Source organism: Aotus nancymaae, unplaced genomic scaffold (genome assembly GCF_030222135.1).
Source record: "Aotus nancymaae isolate 86718 unplaced genomic scaffold, 86718_ANA_hifiasm-v0.15.2.pri h1tg000039l, whole genome shotgun sequence".
Taxonomy (NCBI): domain Eukaryota; kingdom Metazoa; phylum Chordata; class Mammalia; order Primates; family Aotidae; genus Aotus; species Aotus nancymaae.
Window position 1 is genome coordinate 10518910 of NW_026988453.1, and position 21623 is coordinate 10540532.

The 21623-nt window shown below is 39.0% G+C and overlaps 1 protein-coding gene across 1 annotated transcript in view; it reads left to right on the top strand.

Annotated features, from left to right (window-relative positions):
- The window catches only part of CR2 (complement C3d receptor 2), a 35786-nt gene extending 19910 nt beyond the window's left edge, over positions 1-15876 (top strand). The window contains exons 10-20 of the mRNA XM_012459259.2: positions 903-1310; positions 1676-1852; positions 1932-2016; positions 2375-2457; positions 2958-3338; positions 4360-4545; positions 5992-6177; positions 7311-7334; positions 8024-8099; positions 12531-12639; positions 15124-15876. Coding sequence (XP_012314682.2) covers positions 903-1310; positions 1676-1852; positions 1932-2016; positions 2375-2457; positions 2958-3338; positions 4360-4545; positions 5992-6177; positions 7311-7334; positions 8024-8099; positions 12531-12621 — 1697 coding nt within the window. The 3' untranslated portion in view covers positions 12622-12639; positions 15124-15876. The remainder of the gene's footprint in view (positions 1-902; positions 1311-1675; positions 1853-1931; positions 2017-2374; positions 2458-2957; positions 3339-4359; positions 4546-5991; positions 6178-7310; positions 7335-8023; positions 8100-12530; positions 12640-15123) is intronic.
- Positions 15877-21623: the final 5747 nt, after the last annotated feature.

A 21623-nucleotide genomic window follows, 5' to 3' on the forward strand; every position in this document is an offset into this window, starting at 1 on the left:
GACATGTTATGGTAATTAGAGTATTAGATTATGTTTTATTAATGTTGCCAATAGTTACAGTTGCACAGTTTTGCCATGTCTTTCTTTTGCTACCTTTTTTGTCATTAATAAGTTAAATGTACTTAGTTACTGATTCTATTTTGTGATTTATGATTATGGGAATAATGACAGCAGTGAGTACATGAACCACCATCTTAATTTTGTGTATACCACAGTTTAGTGGAGAGATTAAGGGATTGGTGTCAGATCTGAACTCACATTCTGTCTCTACTGCTTAATAGTTTGAGACCTTGGACCACTTGGACAACTCCTCTGAAACTCTAGCCTGTCTTCTGTAAAGTTTGCATAAGACTACAGACTAGGGAGTCCAGAGAATGTAAATAAAAAGGAAAAAAAAAATTTTAAATTTAGAAATTTAAAAAAGACTACTGACTTCAAATTATTCAAATTAAATTGTACTATTGCTACTTTCTAGATGAGGAAACTGTCTATCACAAAGTAGGTGTTCATTCAACAATAAGTTTTCTCAGCTAACCATATAAGTTATCATATCACCTCAGCATAAAGAGAGTACTCAAAAAAGCACAATTCTGTTCCCCTGTGTCTTTTATTCACCTATTGCCTAGTTTAAAAGGATTCTTCTTTTAATTAGCAATTTATTACTGGGTCTAACTAACTCATAATGTGATACTGATCAATCACATTTACTTTTAATAAAAATTTTCTTTCCTATGAAATGTGTTTAAATTGAATTTTACACATTTAATGAGGTTTCACATAACTCACATCATGAAAATGTACCCATGCCATCCAGGAAACAACAGGGTCATAACCAGCTTCATTTCTTTTGTTTGGTGTCTAATACAGGAACTCAATTCTACAGTATCTTTTCATCTCTCTAGAAATCACCTGCCCACCACCCCCTGTTATCTACAATGGGACACACACCGGGAGTTCCTTAGAAGATTTTCCATATGGAACCACGGTCACTTACAGATGTAACCCTGGGCCAGAAAGAGGAGTGGAATTCAGCCTCATTGGAGAGAGCACCATCCGTTGTATGAGCAATGATCAAGAAAGAGGCATCTGGAGTGGCCCTCCTCCCCTATGTAAACTTTCCCTCCCTGCTGTCCAATGTTCATATGTCCACGTGGCAAATGGATACAAGATATCTGGCAAGGGAGCCCCGTATTTCTACAATGACAGTGTGACATTCAAGTGTAATGATGGATTTACTTTGAAGGGCAGTAGTCAGATTCGTTGCAAAGCTGACAACACCTGGGATCCTGAAATACCAGTTTGTGAAAAAGGTAAAAACCCAATAAGGAAAAAAAAAGGGGGAGATTTACTTAATTATTCTTATTTATTATCTCCCACCAAAAACCCCATCATGGAAAGAGGCAAGAGGGGCACAGATACTTTCCATTTCATCCATCCTGTAATAGATGTTCTCTGTGTTGTGTGTGTTCATGCAAATGCCCCCTTGCATCTGGGATCTATTCAGGGTAGATAAAGAGAGAGCCTTTTTAAAGAGCAAACAACATTCGGTGGTGAATTTAAACTTCATGATCTTTGGTGTCAGTTTCAGACTGTCTACTGTCCAATGTTGTACACTCAGTGTTCTTGAGTAGAAATTCCTCTGTGTTGGTATTTATGTAGGGAGTTTTCTCTTCAGGCTGCCAGCCACCTCCTGGGCTCCACCATGGTCAGCATACAGGTGGAAATATGGTCCTCTTTGTCTCTGGGATGACTGTAGACTACACCTGTGACCCTGGCTACTTGCTTGTGGGAAACAAATCCATTCACTGTATGCCTTCAGGAAATTGGAGTCCTTCTGCCCCACGGTGTGAAGGTACTTTCAGTTCCAGAGTTGTCCTTCCCTTTGATATGAGACATCTATAAATACTGTAATTCTATCCTTGCTTCTCCAGAAACATGCCAGCCTATGAGAGAAGATCTTCAAAAACTTCCAGTTGGTTCACGTGTGGAGCTAGTTAATATGTCCTGCCAAGATGGGTGAGTATGAAATAGTCTGTTCTGAAAAAAGGTCTCCATCTTGTTTTGTGCATTAACTAGACCTTCAGCGTGCCTTGGTGGTGCCCTTTAGAGGCTCCTAATCGTCATGTGCACAGAGAGTGTGAGGTTCCAATGGCCTAACCAGCAACTCTGACTCTTCAGTCCTCTCTTGACATGAAAAGGGCTTTGCTTAACTCTAAATTAGTTGTTGTTGTTGTTGTTGTTGTTTTTTACTTGGAGGACCAAGAATTTCAACTCCTCTCTGCCAAAGTTCTTATTTAGAAGTTCTTTTGTGTGTGTAGTTTGAAGAGATGTGATATTGGGAACAGGAAATGCATTATAACCTGTCTCTCTGTAGGTACCAGTTGACTGGATATGCTTATCAGACATGTCAAGATGCTGAGAATGGAATTTGGTTCAAAAAGATTCCCCTTTGTAAAGGTAAGTTAGAAAAAATAAAAGCCTGACAGTGGTAAAGGAGAACTGGACAGGGCAGGCCACTGAAGAACTATCCTACCACTGCTTCCACAGTCTTAGGGGTCTCCCTCCATGGAGGTTAGATAAGAAATATCTTATGGTGTTGGTCAGTGCTGACACTGAGAAACAACATTGTCAGGTAGGAACTATTTTCCACGCATCTGCTAATTTTGCTAACAATAACAAAATATATAGTCCATATTCCTAGGTCATGGGAACATAGCTGTATTTCTTCCTTAATACTTTACTGTATTTTCTGAATTTTTACAGAGTATATAGTACTCATATAATCACACTTGGTAAAGCTGATTTTTAAAAAAGCATAGTCCATATTCCAAAACTTAAGTTATTTTCTAGTTATGTGAACTATATGCAGTTAGTTGTATATCGTCATTTGTACCTGAATGAAGACCGCTCACCTTGAGGTACTAGCTAAAGTAGAACTCCCTAAATCTCTTCTGCAGTTATTCGCTGTCACCCTCCACCAGTGATTGTCAATGGGAAGCACACAGGCATGATGGCAGAAATCTTTCTATACGGAAGTGAAGTCTCTTATAAATGTGACCAAGGATTCTATCTCCTGGGAGAGAAAAAATTGCAGTGCAGAAGTGATGGATCTTGGAGTGGGTCTCCTCCACAGTGCTTAAAATCTGCTCCTGTGACTCACTGCCCTAACCCAGAAGTCAAACATGGATACAAGCTCAATAAGACGCATTCTGCTTATTCCCACAATGACATAGTACATGTTGCCTGCAATTCCGGCTTCATCATGAACGGTAGTCGTGTGATTAGGTGCCATACTGATAACACGTGGGTGCCAGGTGTGCCAACTTGTATCAAAAAGGGTAAGATACTTGAAGGGATGAATTATGAGATGTTGTACAGGATAAAGAAAAAGGGTTTTGAATCTGCACTTGACAGTCTGCCTAAAGAAAAGCCAAAGCAATTATATTGTTTTACAAGATATCTGCCTTTTCTTGTCTTCTCACTTGATTGTTTTCTCTTTCCTTTCTCAATGTATTGAGCAATAAATAGTACATGAAAGGGTAATGGCTAACTTCCAAATTGATGGAGTCTCCAAAATTGTTATTCTTAGGAATTTAGAGTAAGAAAAGCGCACATACATTTTTGGCAAATTTTTGGCAGTAATATTGCGAATAATTTGATATTTAAGGCTATGCTGCAGCCAGAAAGAGAACTTCGGGTGTCCTGGAGAATTAACTGGCCCTCCAACCCGTTGAGTTGTCTTTCTTGTAATTGTAGGTATCATTTGGCAGCCTTATTCCTGTCCATGACTATCTACAGCAGAGGCTGCTGATTGGTGACCCGAGAACTGGAATTCAGCTCCACAGAATGGTTGTCTTTGGCCAGCACAGTAATCTTAAGTGAAACCCATCTTCTTCAGTTTAAGATAAACAGTGAAACTGTGAACGATGAGAGCCCCCTTTGCTTCCCAGATAGGCACCAGTCTCTCGAGCTGAGCAGTGGCTGACACTTAGGACAGGGGCTCTCTGACTTGTCATATCTGGTGGCTTCACTTCCTAGATTCTGTAGACATTTGAAGGTGTAATCCTGTCTGCTATTTAAAGGGAAAACAAAACTGTTGGCTGATGGATTACCACTGTGAACCGTATCCATTAATGTTTCATTATCTTACTTTTTGATAATTTTCTTCAAGTCATATCAACATAGGAAATGCAGATCTCCATCCAGTGTTGCTGGTCGGGGTGAAATGAATGAGTGTTTCTGGATACCAGTTAGTTGGCTTGTTGCCTCTGGCCTTCCTGTATCGCTGCTACCCAGAGATAGTGCAGGCTATGTATTCCTCTGTGCTGAGTTAAAGACCCTTTCTTATTGCTGTCTAAGCCTTCGTAGGGTGTCAGCCTCTGCCTAAGACCCCCAACGGGAGCCATACTGGTGGAAACATAACTCGGTTTTCCCCTGGAATGTCAATCCTGTACAGCTGTGACCAAGGCTACCTGCTGGTGGGAGAGGCACTCCTTCTTTGCACGCTTGACGGAACCTGGAGCCAACCTGCCCCTCATTGTAAAGGTGCTTTGTCTATTTTTTGTTCTTATTTTTATATCAAATTTGTGCCAAATAGATATATTCAGTTGGGTACTTTCAACTTAAAATAGCCAAAGAAATGCATTAATTGACTCATTAAATTAAATACTTTAATTAGATTAATACATTCATTAATCTAAATATCTCAAAATAAGAAAAATGTCTCAGGCTGTAGTATGTTGGGTGAATAACTACTTATTTACATATAGAAAGTTGGAGTATGTCTGTAAATTAAACAGCTAAAGCACAGACTGTATTTACACACTGGGGCTACAGTTATGATAAGTGTGTATTTGACAAAGTACCAATAAAAAGCACAGCAATCTTTTGAGAATATTTACTGAGGGTTGTGGGATTATGGGTACATTTTTATAAAAGTTTCAGAAAGTCATTTTCATTATCATAAACAGTATATATGAAATATGACCAGTAAAGTAATATCTAGTATTTGTTGAACACTTTGTACTCTATGCCAGACACTCTGCACAGCACCTTACAGGCATTATTTCATTTAGTCTTCATAAGAGCCACGTAAGGTTGGTGCCATGATTATTCCTGTTTTATAGATGAGGTTTCGGTAGCATGGAGAGATTTGTAACTTACCCAAAGTCACACAGCCAGGAAGTACTAGAGCCAGGCTTCAGATCCAAGAATGTATTAGTCCATTCTCACACTGCTAATAAAGACATACCCGAAACTGGGTAATTTATAAAGAAAGAAGTTTAATTGATTCATAGTTCCACATGGGTGAGGAGACCTCACAATCATGGCAGACAGCAAAGGAGGAACAAAGGCACACCTTACAAGGTGGCAGGCGAGAGAGCATGTGCAGAAGAACTGTCCTTTATAAGCCGTCAGATCACATGAAACTTATTCACTATCAAAAAAACAGCACAGGAAAACCCACCCCCATGATCCAATTACCTCTCACCAGGTCCGACACATGGGGATTATGGGAGCTACAATTCCACATGAGATTTGGATGGGGACACAGCCAAATCATAACACTTACATTGTTGATGACTACACTGAAAAGATGAAAGAAGAAAGAAGAAAGCATGCATGTGTATGAAGAATTAAACAGTAAAACTAGAAGCAGGAAAAAAAATAATTCAGATTACTTAATAATATTACCCATTCAGCTCTCACTATTTATCCAAGAATACATTAAAATTATACATTACTGTTAGCACAGAAACTGAAGCAAAAAAAAATAAAAACATAATCTAGTTTAAATTACCCAGAGGTAATTGAGATAGAGGACTGACAGTAAAAGATTGGATCTAGGATATTGTCTTATTCTATTTCAGTGCAGCTTTCCTTACTGAGAGTGAAACAGGTTAGTTTTATGTTTCTATTAAAGGAAATTTCTGCTTTCTTGGCAAAAGACCAAAATATGACTGTGCTTGAATTAGATTTCTTTAATTTCAGAGATAAACTGTGGCTCACCAGAAGATATGGATGGAATCCAGAAGGGGCTGGAGCCAAGGAAAATGTATCAGTATGGAGCTGTTGTAACTCTGGAGTGTGAAGATGGGTATACGCTGGAAGGCAGTCCCCAGAGCCAGTGCCAGGGAGATCACCAATGGGACCCTCCCCTGGCAGTTTGCAGATCTCGTACGTACCAAGGGCTTCACTGACACTTGTTAACTCGCCAATGGACAGAAGACAGTAAGAGTTTCCCTCAATGTGGAGAGTCTTGGGTTTTAAATTGATATATGTTTGTGACCAGCGGTATAATTACTGATGAACTTGAAGTCAGTGGTCTATTCTAGAAAAAGTGTGTGTTGGCTGGGTGTGCAACTCATGCCCATAATATCAGAACTTTGGGAGGCTGAGGCGGGGGGATTTCGTAAGCCTAGGAGTTTAAGACCAGCCTAGGCAAGGTAGTGAGATCTGATCTCTTAAAAGAAAAATAATTAGCCAGGTATGGAAGTGTGTACCTATAGTCTTAGCTACTCAGGTAGCTGAGGTGGGAGGACCACTTGAGCCTAGGAGGTCAAGGCTGCAGTGAGCCATGATTGAGCCACTGTACTCTAGCCTAGGCAACAGCGTTAGACCCTGTCTGAAAGCAAACAAACAAAAAAAAAAAACAAGAAAAAGGAAAAAAAAGAAAAAAATATAGCTTTCTGAGGAAGGGGAAAGTAAAGAAAAGAAAATAGAGAGAAACACTAATTTAAAAGGAGCAAAAATGTAGAACACCCTGACATTTTGAAAAGAATTGCTGCACAGACCACACCTACTTGCTGAATCTTGGTTTATAAGTGCTTACCAGTTTGACAGGGAGCTCCAGAAATAGGTTAAATAACTAGTTGTTGCAGTTAATATTTGCATTCTAACCTGAGAAATCTCTGATTATGAAGTTGAGCATATTGATTTTTTCATTGGTGAACTCCCCCAACCTACTTAAAGTGAAGAAAAAGGCCAGTGAGATGTTACATAAGAAACAAGTGAGTATAACTCAAGGTTCCAATACATCTTTTCTATCTGTTTGCTTTTTGCAAAAGTAGAGACAAGCTCTCACTATGTTGCCCAGGTTGGTCTCAAACTCCTAAGATCAGGTGATCCTCCCACCTTGGCCTCTCAAAGTGCTAGTATTATAGGTGTGGGCCACTGTCCCTGGCCCCAGCACATCTTTTAAATGGACTTGGAAGGGAGCTGAGTGTTGATTTCTGGGACATTGCCATGAGACGGTCTATATTGAATTATGACACTAGAGTGATATTTTCATGATTTTGTGTTCTCTTTAGGTTCACTTACTCCCGTCCTTTGTGGTAAGTCTTTTTAAATATTTAAAGAGAAGCTCTTATAATGTTTTATAAAAATATGTAATGCTAGAGGTCCTATAACCTATCTGATGATGATATTTAACTCATAGGAAATGATCTTTTTTGGTGTTTTAAGGATATTTCAATGTACATGTCACATTACAAATTGTCACTTTGAGATAGCGTTGGATAAATTATTTGAACAGCCAGCTCTTTCTTCTTTTTAAATTGATGTTTTAGTTTTCATTAACTCTTGGTCTTTGGCTTGATTTGGTCTATTGAAATAGGCTGGCTTCTGCTGTAGCAAAATATATTTCACAGCTGAGAGTTAAATGTTGTTAGGCAAAATTATAAGAGCTGGTGTCCTGTGCTCCTCATTTCTATTCTTGAGATTTCTCTCTTGTCACCTCAGTGACAAGATTGTTACTAATAAAACTAAAAGGAACAGAAAAACTCAATGAAAAGTCGACTGGAACTTTGTGGTCATGTGCTTAGTGCTTTAGATTAAATGTTAACTGGATCAAATCAGAAAAACCTGAAGCTCAACTATGATTATTCAGGAATTCAGTGTTTATGGCCAAGAATGAGTCACATAACATTTTCCTCACCACTCGCAATAGGCCCCACAATCAGTTCAGAACAATGTAGGTGATGCAGTCTTCTGGCATTTGACACTTGCTGGATTTTTCTTCTAGGTATTGCTGCAGGTTTAATACTTCTTACCTTCTTGATCGTTGTTACCTTATGCATGATATCAAAACACAGAGAACGGTAAGTTCAAATGCAAATACATGCTTGACCAATACGCACAAATGGTTTTGACTTCTTGTCTGAAACTAAACATAGAAGCACAAGTTACGTAAAAGAAATACTGCAATGTGATAACTAAATGAAGTATCTTGTGCCATACAAAAGGAAGCCCTTTCTGGGGTCTTAAACGTTATCAAACACTTAGCTCATTTTATTGAATGATGTTTATTCAGATGGTACGTTGTTAAAAAAAAAAAAAAAAATCTAGAGAACAGGAAAAAAATCCCAGTGGGAACAACTGCAAATATTTTGATATATTCCTACCTGATCTTTTTCTTATATTTTTTTCTCTCTTTAAACTGAAATTTTGTCATTTTCATCTTCTGTCTTGATTTTTTTTCATTTAGACTCATGTTCATGTTTTTGTGTCTTTAAATCATGTTTTCCTTTTAGTTGCTAAATAGCATATTATTCTACTCTATGTATTTATATATGTATTTATGTGTCTTAAGTTGCTTCTGAATTTACATTGATAATATATAAAGATATGAGTAACCCCTTTGGCTAAACTTTGTTCCATCGCCACTTACTTCCTTAGATTTCTAGAATTACCAGGATAAGTGCGTGAGCATTTAATATACTTAGTAACTATTGTGAGACGATTAGCCAGAAAGTTTGTTCTCAGTAATAGTTAATGTACCTGAATATGTCGTGTTTCTCACCCTTTTTTCCTGCTTCATTAATTTGCCTGTTCTTTCATTACAAACCACTTTGTGTTTAATTAAAAGCTTTATGTTATTATAATATCTGGTAGGGCAAGAATTCACACTACGGTTTTATAGGACTTTTCTCTCTATTCTCTTCTGTTTGTTCCTAATAGCTTTTCAGTAAGTTACCCAATCATCTAAGTGAAACACTGTATTTTCTACCAATTATTATTATGGTACCTCATTTCTAATGATTATACATTTTTATTTATTTGTTTTTGTCTCATTTTACTGAGAAGAATTTTAAGGAAAATCTTCAATAATATTAGGGAATATTGACATATTTTAACCTTTATTTTTAATATAAAGCCTGTTGTGTTTTATCACTTAAAATGATACTGCATCCTTTTTTCTAAGTTACAAAAACAAGTGTATTTCTAGTCACAAAAGTTGTTTTGCCCTATTTAAAAATCACTGAAAAATCTTGTTTCCCTTTTTTAAATGTACCTTTTATATCACTATAAATATTTTTATAAGTTTTTAAAATACAAAAGTAAATATGCTTGTTGTAACGAATTAAACAGTTTATAAAGAAACTGAATGGTCTCTTCCACTGCACAACTGCTGCTGCCTTCAATCCCAACAGACTAAGTTGATGGATGTAAGAAATTTGCTTTCATATGTTGCTCCATCTAGTATATACATGGATGGCTTTTAAGACATTTGAGCAGTAATGTTAGAGAAATAGAAGTCATGTGAAAAGAGTTAATGACCATGTCCATTCATTCTTTTCTTATACAATAGCCGCTGAGTGCCTGCTACGTCTTAGCACTATACTAGGCTAGAATCACAGAGCCTAGTAGCATGTGGCCTCTGTCATCAAGGAGGTCACAGCCTGGTAAAGGAGGACAAGCATGTCACTAAACAAGTACCATAAAATAATGTGCCTGGTGGATTATATGATATTTGGTGGGGATGCAAAGCAAATGGTCACTATTTGGGAGTTTTAATCAGGAAAAGTTTCAAAGTGGAGAGATGTCTCAGGTGAGCCTCCAGAGAGTGTAAACAAGGGGAGAAAGGCATTCCAGACAGGGCAGTTTGAATAAAGGCCCAGAGGCTTGAATTTCCCTTATGTATTGTGAGAACTACATAGCCTATTTGAAATGGCTAGGAAACAGTGTGTGTATGATGGGAACTGAAGGTGAAGGTGGCATAGCTTTAGGTGGAGGCATGACATTAAAAAAAAAAAAAAAAAAAAAAAAACCTGACACATAAATCTTGTGGAAGCTACAGAATACTGATATGTGTAAAGGATACATTTTTAGCAAAGCAAACTGTCAGGTGTTGGCTTTTAAAACATTTGAGCAGTAATGTGAGTAGAATATCATGTGTGCATAGGTTCATGAGTCTTTGTACATGCTAGTGTTAGGGTGGATAATCCAATGAAGTCTTACCAACTCCAGGTAACTCCGAGTGGGGGGATGACCAAGTCATGCCATCTAAAACATGTCACCAAAAAGCTCCAGCAAAATTTCTTTAGCGTGCCAAGTCCCCTGGATCTATCATTTACCCTGCCACCAGTGCCATCTGATGCCATGGCTCAGTTATATAATGTCTAGCCTGGGCTCAGACATGAAGGGATTGCACTGAAACTATGTACTGAGGGTGTCTGTGAACCTGGGCAGTTTGTTCTAGGCTGGGGGCTGCCTATGGGGTTCTGGCTGTGCTGTACAGTTGGCATATACTTACAGTGTAGGGTTTACCAGAGTGTGTGCCACAAACCCTGTTTTCATGAATGGCTTCAGGAAAAAGTCTGTTCTATGGCCAAATAAGATTGACATACTGCATACTGTATTTTTTTCTTGTGGAGATTCACAAAGGCCATGAGAGTATTTAATAAGTGGTTCTTTGCTATCAAGAGGACAGGATTTCCATAACTTGGTGACATGCCAGATGTGGGGAGAAGGAGGCACATAGAATGGCTCACAGGAAGGCAATGAGGTGGACTCCCTGACTCACTAAAAGTGGAGAGGGGCAGGTTTATGGGGGAAGATGAGGAGTCCCCTTCTCACCTGTTACTTTGAAGTACTCATGATTTGCGACTCGGAAGATGGGGCTGGACTCAGGTGGGTGACAGTTAAATCACAGTGGAAGCTGTGGGACCAAAAAGAATGGATCAGATAAAAATTGAGATGAGAACAGACCTCAGAGGAATAGTAATGTTCAAAGGGCAGAAAGTAAAGGAAGAGAGGCAAGAGGAAAACTAGAAGAGAGTATTGTCACAGAATTCAAGGAGAAAAGGGTCTCAAGAAAAAAAAATAGAGATGTCATTTGCAGGGCCTTCCTCATAGGAAGTCAGAAGATAATTTCAGCCAAGAGTAATTAGAAATGTAAATACATGGAAAATATAATCTCTCTTTCCTTCATGCTACTAAGTTTGCTATCAGAGCATTGCATGTGTATAAAAATTTGCAAATTTGGGAAATGCTTACAAGTGCAAATAATTTATAATGTTCCAGCCTGATTATTGTTTATTAACATGATTATATCATATACTATATTTAAGTGCCTCAGCTGATATGAACCAAACATACGTGTTTAACTGGATTCCTAGGTGTCATTCATTTGTTTTATTTCCATTTGCTAACCCACCTCAACTGATTTTCCAATAATTAGTATAGACATTTGAAGTGCCTTAAATGCTTTTTGTAAATGAGATGAGTAATCATTTAAAAATGAATGTCTAGTGACAAAATTCAATATTTTTAAAAGCTGTCCAAGTATTTGAAAGGGACTATGCTATTCTTTTCTAGTCATCTAAGATATTTTAACAAAGCTGAAATCTCACATTGACCTAAAAATTACTGTTTTGTAATCTTAACATATCTCCTATATGCAGAACTCTTCAATATTGTAGTGAGTGACCTGCTGTCAGTGACCTTAGCAGTATTCTTTCTCCCCCAGTGATTTTGTAATACCTTATTTCAGAGCTCTATGTCATAGTTTAATCACATTTTATTATCTTTTACTAATTCTGGCAAAGTGGTTTTAGAAACACAATGAAATGTGTGTGCTTTCAAAGAAAGAAAGTAAAAACATTCTCTTGAAACTCGTTTAAAGCTTTTCAGTTGAACTAAAAGATTGGTTCCCAAAAGGGTAAAGTTATGACCATATTCTAAAATAAAAACTTCTTTTCTTCAATTTGGAAGTTGTAGTTGTTAGTCATTAAGCATCCTACGTCTAGGGTAAAGCTGCCCCGTGTCAGCCTCTGACTAGGTCACTTACAAGCCTAGAACATTATTTTTTTTTATGTGCCTATCCAAAAAGTGTAGTTATGGTGTTTACACTTCATAGAATAAAGACAGTAAAAATGAAATCATCACAGAAAACCAAACACTGCATGTTCTCACTCATAAGTGGGAGTTAAACAATGAGAACATATGGGCACAGGGAGGGGAGCATCACACACTGGGGCCTGTCAGAATACGGGGCAAGGAGAGGGATAGCACTAGGAGAAATACCTAATGTAGATGACAGGTTGATTGGCGCAGCAAACCACCATGGCACATGTATACCTATGTAACAAACCTGCACGTTCTGCACATGTATCCCAGAAGCTAAAGTATAATTAAAATCATCCACAAAAAGTACTTACCACGTGTTGGGAATTATTGAAAGCAAACAACTGCTACGTTGAATCATGGTCAGTGAGTAAAGATATTATTTTTTTCTCCCTTCTGTTTAGCAATTATTATACAAATACAAACCAGAAAGAATCTTTTCATTTAGAAACACGAGAAGTATATTCTATTGATCCATACAATCCAGCGAGCTGATCAGAAGACAAACTGGTGGTATGTAATGAAATGGAAATATTCTTATTAATTTACATGTAAAATTTCCTTCAACTTGTATTTATCAATTAGCATAGCACTCATGGTGTGTATATATATATGGTTCTTACTATTGCACAAGTCTTTAGTAGTCATGCATAGCAGTTGTTCATTTACCTACTTCATATTTCCAACTAATGTTCCTAGGTTTTAAAATCTATTCATCCATTCAACAAATACTAAATAGCAAAACAACTAAGAATAAAATAAATAAGATGATAAGCATTATAAAGAGAAATAATGAAGTAGGCAAGAGGGATAAAGAGAACAGCGTGCCTGCAAGGGAAGTCCTCACTGAGAGAATGGCATTTGAGCAAAGACTCAAGAAAAGTAAAGAGCCAGGGCCGGGCATGGTGGTTCATGCCTGTAATCCCAGCACATTGGGAGGCTGAGGAGAGCAGATCACTTGAGGTCAGGAGTTTGAGACCAGCCTAACACAGTGAAACCCTGTCTCTACTGAAAATACAAAAAGTAGTCAGGTATGGTGGTGTGCACTTGTGGTCCCAGCTACTGAAGAGTCTGAGGCAGGAGGATCATTTGAGCCTAGGATGTGGTGGTTGCAGTGAGCCAAGACTGTGCCACAGAACCCCAGCCTGTACAATAGAGCAAGATTACCTCTCAAAAAAAAAAAAAAAAAAAAGCCAGCCATGTGGCCATACAGGGGAGAAACATTCCAGAAAGTAGCCTCTGATAATATCCGGAGAATAATCTCAAAGTCAGGTGAAGAAAGAATTTAAGGGAGGAGGGAGTGGTCAACTCTGTCCAGTGCTGCTGGTAGACCAAGAAAGATGAGCCCTGAAAACTGACCATTGAAATTCAGCAGCATATATATATGTATACATACACACACATATGTATGTGTATATATATATCTTTTTGAGACAGGGTCTTGTCTCAAATATACATATATATTTAAGAGAGGGTCTTGCTCTATCGCCCAGGCCGGAGTGCAGTGATGTGATCTTGGCTCACTATAGCCTCTACCTTTCAGGTTCAAGTGATTCTTATGCCTCAGCCTCTTAAGTAGCTGGGATTACAGGTGAGCAGCCCAAAGTTTGTTGGTGAACTTGACAAGACAGTTTTGGAAGAGAGGAAGGAGGCAGGAGCCTGAATGGACTGAGCTTAAGAGAGAATGAAAGAGAAATTGCAGCTATCAACTACAGACAACTTTTTCAGGGACTTTTTCTATAAAGAGGAGCAAATAAAGTGCTAGCAAAAGTAACATGTAAAGTCTACAGAAATATTTTTTAAAATTGGAGAAATAGCTATGCTCTATTTCAACAGGTTGATAGGAATGATCTAGTAGAAAGAGAAAGAGTGATGGCAGGAAAGAGAGGGAAGAATTGCTGGAGCAAGGTCTGGGTAAGCTAGGAGGAGCTGACCTTAGTTGTGTGGGCTTAGTAACAGGAGTGAGGGCAGAATCTGCAGGTGTGGATGAAAGCAGATTGGGAGTTGTGACAGGGAGTGAGTGTGGGGAAGTTATCTTCTGATGATTCAGTCTTCTCAGTGAATAAAAAGCAAATTGATCAGCTGAGAGAGGCTGGGAAAGGAGATATGAGAGAGTTAAGAAAAATGAAGACCTTAAATCATAAACTAAGAATTGAAGACTGAATGATAGGGAGTACAGAAAAGTGGACAGGCAACATGAGATGTGCACCTGAGGTTCCCACGAGAAAATGGGGATGAACATTTGAAGGTTTACTCTGTCCAGGCATTATGCGATGGACTTCCATGCCCTCTCTTATTTAGCCATCAGTACCACGTTGAAAGGTGGGTGTTCTCTCAGGATAATACCAAGATGAAGAAATAACATCCAAGAAAACCTAGGCTAAAAGATTCTCTTGGGCAAGGTCTCAGGACCAGTCATTGGCAAAGGTGGAATGCAAGCTCACGTCTGACTTTAAACTACTTTCTCCTACATAATCTATAAAATAAAGATACCACCTCTGTCCTCTTAGAACTTATTTTAATAAGACAAATAAGACCCATACATATCGTAGGTAATAATATGTACCATCAACAAGGTATAGAAAATCTGTTATGGCAGTTGAGGAAGAAAAGGTAACTGCTGGTGAGTCATGAAAAAGGAAAAAATCAGGAGGACCATGCTAGTGACCTCTAAATCCAAACCAGTGGGGGTACAGAGTACAGCTAGCACATAAATATTTGTTGAATGAATACATGAATGAGAAAGATTATTGCTTTCGTTTCTCACTCATTTAGTTTAATTCACGTTTATATGAATGTACGTAAAATGTAGTTATTTGTTCCAGATCATGTTATATGAAAAAGGACCTTTCAATAGAATATCTTCTAATAGACTTGATGCTTTGTTGGTTATAACAGTTGTAACTGGTATGTAAAAAGAATGCTAGCATTATTTGAACTTTGAGTTGCACCGCTGCTATTCATGCTACCTCCTAAACAGAAATGATCTGTTTTCAGTGTGCCTTGTTGCTTGGAATTCAATGGAACGTTGATTAGGAAGAAACTGCTCTATTATCAGCAAATCTCTTTCTATGGTCTCAAGATCAATGAAATGATTTTGTAAGCTGTCACTTCCTATATGCACTTATTCTCAAGAAGAACATCTTTATGGTAAAGAAGGGAGCCCAGTTTCACTGCCACATGCTCTTCAGGGACTTTCTGAAGCCTCGCTTGTGAGATGCCTAAAGCCAGACCATGGCTATAAACAATTACATGGCTCTAAAAGTTTCACCGTTTTTAAGGAAGGCATAAAAAAGAGCTGTCCTGGTATCTAGACCCATCTTTTTGTAAACAGCATACTCAATGTTACTATGTGCTTTTGGTTATAATGTGGTTTTAATTATCCAAGTAAACGATGAAGCATTTCCTGGGGTTATGATGAGTGTACCTTTATTGGGAAGTATGGTTTTATTTTGACAGTATCTTTATTCTATGGTGTTGTTAACCATTTCATTATTATCCTCACTTGGTTTGAGTTTTTCTCACAATACTGTATATACTTTGCCTTTCCATAATCACTCAGTGATTCCAATTTGCACAGGTTTTTTTTTCAAATTTTAAGAATCAAGTTTTAATCCTAAAGATGTGGTGTACAATTCAAGCTTTGGATGTTTCCTTAGCAGTTCTGTGATAAGCTCTACTTGCCTGTAAATTTTCCCTTAATAATGTGTACAGTAGCCATTCAAATAAATTGTAATTGTAAAACACAGACACACACACTTGCCTTATTTGAAATCTTGAATAATAGTCTTAGGGATCTTAGGGTTCATCATTTAACAGTTACTCATTCAGGATCCCATCCCTTGGTCATTTTAGCCAAACCTTCAACCCACAAATTCAATTTCCTCACCCTCAAGACTTTCTCTTATATTTGTCCAGCCAATACCTTCCCCGGCTCACTCATCCTCTCCCACCACACCCTCGATATAGATATAGCTGTTAATTTTCTCCCTTCCAACATTTAAACTATCGAGAAAATCAAACCTTGCTCACTGGTGACCACACATTTTACTCTCTCTACCTTCCCCTAGACTAGTTATGCTGTTCAGCATCTTTTTTCATTCCTGTTTTTTAAAATTGTGGTTAAAAACACAACATAAAATTTACCATCTTCACCATTTTAAGTGTACAGTTCAGTAGCGTTAGATAGATTCACATTGTTGTAAAGCAGATCTTCACAACTCTTTTTCATTTATAAAACCAAGACTCTATATCCATTATATAATAACTCCGCATTCCCCCATCCCTTCAGCCCCTGGCAAACACCATTCTGTTTTCTGTTGAGATGACTTTGAGTACTCTCAGAACCTCATATAAGTGAAATCGCATATATATGTCCTTTTGTGACTGACTTATACTTAGCATAATGTCTTCAAGGTTCATTCACGTTGTAGCATGTGTCAGAATTTCTTTTTTTTTTTAAGGTTAATAGTTCATTGTGCATATATGCAATTTTGTTTATACATTTTGTTTATCCATTTATCTGTCAGTAGACATTGGGTTATGTATTCGTTTGTTCTTACATTGCAATATAGAACTACCTGAGACTGAGTAATTTATTTAAAAAAAAGTTTTAATTGGCTCATGATTACACAGGCTGTACAAGAAGCATGATATTAGCATCTGCTCAGCTTCTGGGGAGGCCCCCAGGAAACTGACAATTATGGCAGAAAGTGAAGGGGGAAGCCAGGCATGTTTTAGATGGCAGAAGCAGGAGCAAGGGAGGGAGAGGGGAGGTGCCACACACTAGAACAGCACCAAGGTGATGGTGCTAAACCATTCATGAAGGATCCACCCCTATGATCCAATCACCTCCCACCAGGTTCCACTTCCAAAAACTGGGGATTACAATTCGACGTGAGATTTGGATGGGAACACAGCGTTCTTCTGAGCCCTCCATATCTTTTCAACCTCTGTCTGTTACCCAATTCCAAAGTTGCTGCCACATTTTCAGGTGTCTTTATAGCAATGACTCACTCCTGGGCACCAATGTTCTGTATTAGTTTCTTCCCACATTGCTATAAAGGAATACCTGAGGCTGGGCAATTTATAAAGAGTTTTAATTGGCTTATGTTTCCAGGATCTGTACAGGAAGCATGATGCTGACATCTGCCCACCTTCTGGGGAGGCCTTTGGAAACTCACAACCGTGGAGGAAAGCAAAGGGGGAGCAAGGCATCTCATACACTGGGAGCAGGAGGAAGGGGGGGCAGGTGCTACACACTTTTAAACTACTAGGTTTGGTGAGAACTCGCTCCCTATACGGTACCAAGCTAAACCTTTGGTGAGAAATCCACCTTCATGATCCAATCACCTCCCACTGGCCCCTCTCCACTGCTGGAGATTACAATTCGACATGAGATTTGCTGAGGGGACAGATCCAAACCATATCAGCTTGTTTCCACCTCTTTACTATTGTAAATAGTGCTGCTATGAGCATGGGTGTGCAGATACCTTTTCAGACATTGGTTTCAGTTCTTTTGGATCCATATTTAGAAGTGGGATGCTCTCCAGCATCTTTTATTCATGTACAGTCAGCAACACTTTCATTTCCCCACATTGTCTGTTCACTCACCTCAAACCATCTACTCCATTCTACATTCATCCCTTCTTCCATTAGGGGATGATGAAAACACCCGGGGGTAATTCTCTCAACTTCCTTTCCCCCTGCACCTTCCATTATATCTACATCCACTCACCCTCACCTTCATTTCCATCTTCCATTTTTTACAGCCTATATCTTTCTCTTCTCATCCCTTTCTGTCTCTTCTGGGACAACTGTCCCTTCGGTTAGACCCTCTCTCATCACTGGCTCCTTCGTTCCACCTACAAACATCCTGAAACCAGGACCTGCTGAGGTGCATATGATAGAAATCCATCTCACACTGGCTTAAACCAAAAATGAATGTTACTATATCACATGACAGAAAAGGCCAAGGGTGTAGTGGGCTTTTGTCGAAACAGGAATAGTCACAGCAGGCCTTCAGGAATATCTTCTTCTTCTGCTTTGCCTTGCTGGCTTCATTCTCTGGAAGAAACTCCCTAAAAACTGGCAAAATATTTGCTGACAATACCAAGTGCACATCTTATCAGCTTAGAATTCCAGTACAAAGAGTGTCTCTTGTCCAATAAGTCATTCAAAAGTCCCTTCAGTAGCTCTCATTGTCCAAATAGGGTCACATGTACCTAAAGAAACTAATAACTAGGAGTAGGACAGTGAAATAAACAGATGGCAAGGCCCGAGTTGCCTCCCAGCCTTGGAGATGGGGGTAGGGTTGGACTACCTCAGTGGTTCTCAGATGGGATGACTTTGCCCTCCCAACGACATTTGGCAGTGTCTGGAGACATTTTTGGTTACTACAACTGGAGAAGGGAAGTGCTACTGGCCTCTGGTGGGTAGGGGCCAGGGATACTGCTAAACATCCCCCAAGGCACAAGACAGCCCTCCAGAACAAAGAATTATCTGGTCCAGGATGTCAATAATATTGAGGTTGAGAAATCGCAGTCTTCCTGAATCACATTGAACTATAGGAAAGAGGGAATTTCCCAATGGAAAAATCTAGGGGCAAATCCCAGAAGAATGGACCCATTTAGAGCAACAGATATCCACCTTCCCCTCCATCTAAAAACAAATCTTCCCCAAAACCACCTATGTTTCTCTTTTAAACTATCTCTCCACCACAAAATTTTCTGAAAGAGTGGTTGACCTTAGCTGTCTCAACCATTGCAGTCATTCATTCAAGAAGTAATTATGGAACCCCTTCTCTGTGCTAAGCATCGTTTAGGTCATGAGATTTGGCAGTGATGAACTGACATGTCCTCATGCAGCTTTTATTCTAGTGGGAGAAACACGCAATAAGCAGATTTTCAGATGGTAATAAAATGAAAAAATGATAAGTATAATTTTTCATCTATATAAAATAGGCAAAAAGGAAAGGAAGTTCTGAAGTAATTGCAATTTTAAATAGTGGCCAAGGAAGGCTCCTTCAAGGTCTCATTTGAGCCAAAGAATCAAGGAGATGAGGTAGTACCCATGCAGAGAGATACCTAAGCAAAGAGCATTCTAAGCAAAAGGAATATTAAATGGGAGGGGAAAACTGAAGAGAAAAATATACCTGCTGTACTTGGAGAAATAATTTGTTTGCATGCTGATGGTAAAATCCAGCAGAAAGAGAGGTATGATAATCCTGGAGAAAGTGAGAATTGCTGGTTTCCTTGAGTGAGAGCAAATTGAATCTAGGGCACAAGTGGAGAGATCACCCTTAGATAGGACTGTAAACAGTATATACTAACAGGAGAGAAGGAGGTTACGTAGGCCAGATACAAGAATTTGGATGGAGTGATCGTAGAAAATTGTAGATCTCTTTGATTGTTTCTGTTTTCTCAATTAAAAAAAAAGAAGCAAAGCTATTCACAGAGATTAAGAATGCTGGAGAGTGTGTCAGAAATAGATGTCAACATAAAAATATGAAATAGTCATTTAGGAGAATGGGAGGAAAATGGGATTAGACAAACAATAGTGGGAATATTAGGAAGAAGTATAATGGTCCATTTGAAATTATTTGTCACTAAAGTAAGGCTAGTCACGGTGGATATATGTCTTCTCCAGCCACATTCAGTTTCATGGGTAAGGGAGCAAAATAATGGAGAATTTATTCTAACCAGGATTGTTTTGTCTAATGCCTATAATAAAGCAAGAGAGCGTGAGGTAGCTGACAGTAGATGTAAGATGGTGATTATAATGACAGAGTATGGAATTTAACCTGGTAGGAATGAAATTGAAGACACAAAAGGGATGAGAGGCTGAGAGAGATAGCAGTAGGATCGATGGTCTGCAGACACTGGGAAAGACAAAGATGGCTGGATTCAGTTTAATGGCACTGGGGTGAAAGACAAGAGTAGGATTGGTGGTTAGAGAGTGGGATCATTGAAATCATCGAGGGTTGCAGTGAAGGTGACAAGTTTCAGAGCATGCACATGAGCATTAGTGTCAGAGGAGAGTGGAGGACAAGACCATAGACAGAGAAGAGGTCAAGGCACTGGAAGGCCAGGGATTTGAAAATACTATTGTGAGTATTGAAATGAGCAGGAACTGTGGCAGGAGTAATAGTGGAGAAGGTGGCCATGAGCTGGGAGCTAAAGCCTTCAAGGAATAAGGGGAGAGAGTGGATACTAGAAGATGGATACCAGCAGCAGTGGTAAGGATTGACACCTTCTGATAGCATGTGATGTAAAACTAGGGAACTGAGCCTTCTCTTATTCTCTTTTCCTCGGCCTGCTACAATCTGACTTCTTCTCCCATTAATCTGTTGACAATAACTTGAAAGGATGATAGCAAATCCCTAAAAGAATGGCACTAGATGCATTAAAAAGTGTGATAAGTGGTATGATCAAAGTAGACGTTTCTTCCAATAGAATCTTGGGAGAAAGCCTAATGGAAACCAATGTGCACAGAAAGGCAAATCTTGTATGATAGCAATCATATGTGGAAGCCAAAAAAGCTCATCTTATGGAAGTAGAGCGTAGAATACTGGTTACTAGAGGCTGGGGAAGGGAGGGACAATGGGAGATGGAGAGAGATTAGTTAAAGGGAACAGGACACAGAGAGATAGGAGGAATAAACTCATCCTTCATTTTAACCCTCTACCCTAAATCTGTCAACCTCCATCCATATTTCTTATTACAATAAGAAGCACCACCATTCATTTCTAATCCTGGGGCTAACTCTTGATTGCTTTCTTCTCACCACCAACCTTAAGAAAGGAAGAAACCAAAATCCAGCACATGAGCGACTATTCATTCCATCTCCAATATCTTTGTTAATTGTCCACTTTATCAATTCAGTCAGGGCCGCCATCAAACCTCACTTGGATGTCGGCAAAAGCCCCCTGACTGGTCTCCCCTGTCCATTATTGCCCTAATCTGGTCTCCATACTGTACACAGATTTATATGTTTAAAGTGTGATTGTCCATGTCCCTACAAAGGACGCGAACTCCTCATTTTTAATGGCTGCATAATATTCCATGGTGTATATGTGCCACATTTTTCCTGTCCAGTCTATCATCGATGGGCATTTGGGTTGGCATTTGGGACATGGATGAACCTGGAAACCATCATTCTCAGCAAACTGACACAAGAACACAAAACCAAACACCACATGTTCTCACTCATAGGAGGGTGTTGAGCAAGGAGAACACATGGACACAGGGAGGGGAGCACTATATACGGGGGTCTGTTGCGGGGGAGTGGGGGGACAGCGGGGGGGGGGAGTTGGGGAGGGATAGCATGGGGAGAAATGCCAGATATGGGTGAGGGGGAGGGAGGCAGCAAATCACACTGCCATGAATGCACCTATGCAACAACTTTGCATGTTTTTCACATGTACCCCAAAACCTAAAATGCAATAAAAAAAAAAAAAGTGTGATTGTCATTCCCTTTTTAAAAATCTTACAATGGCA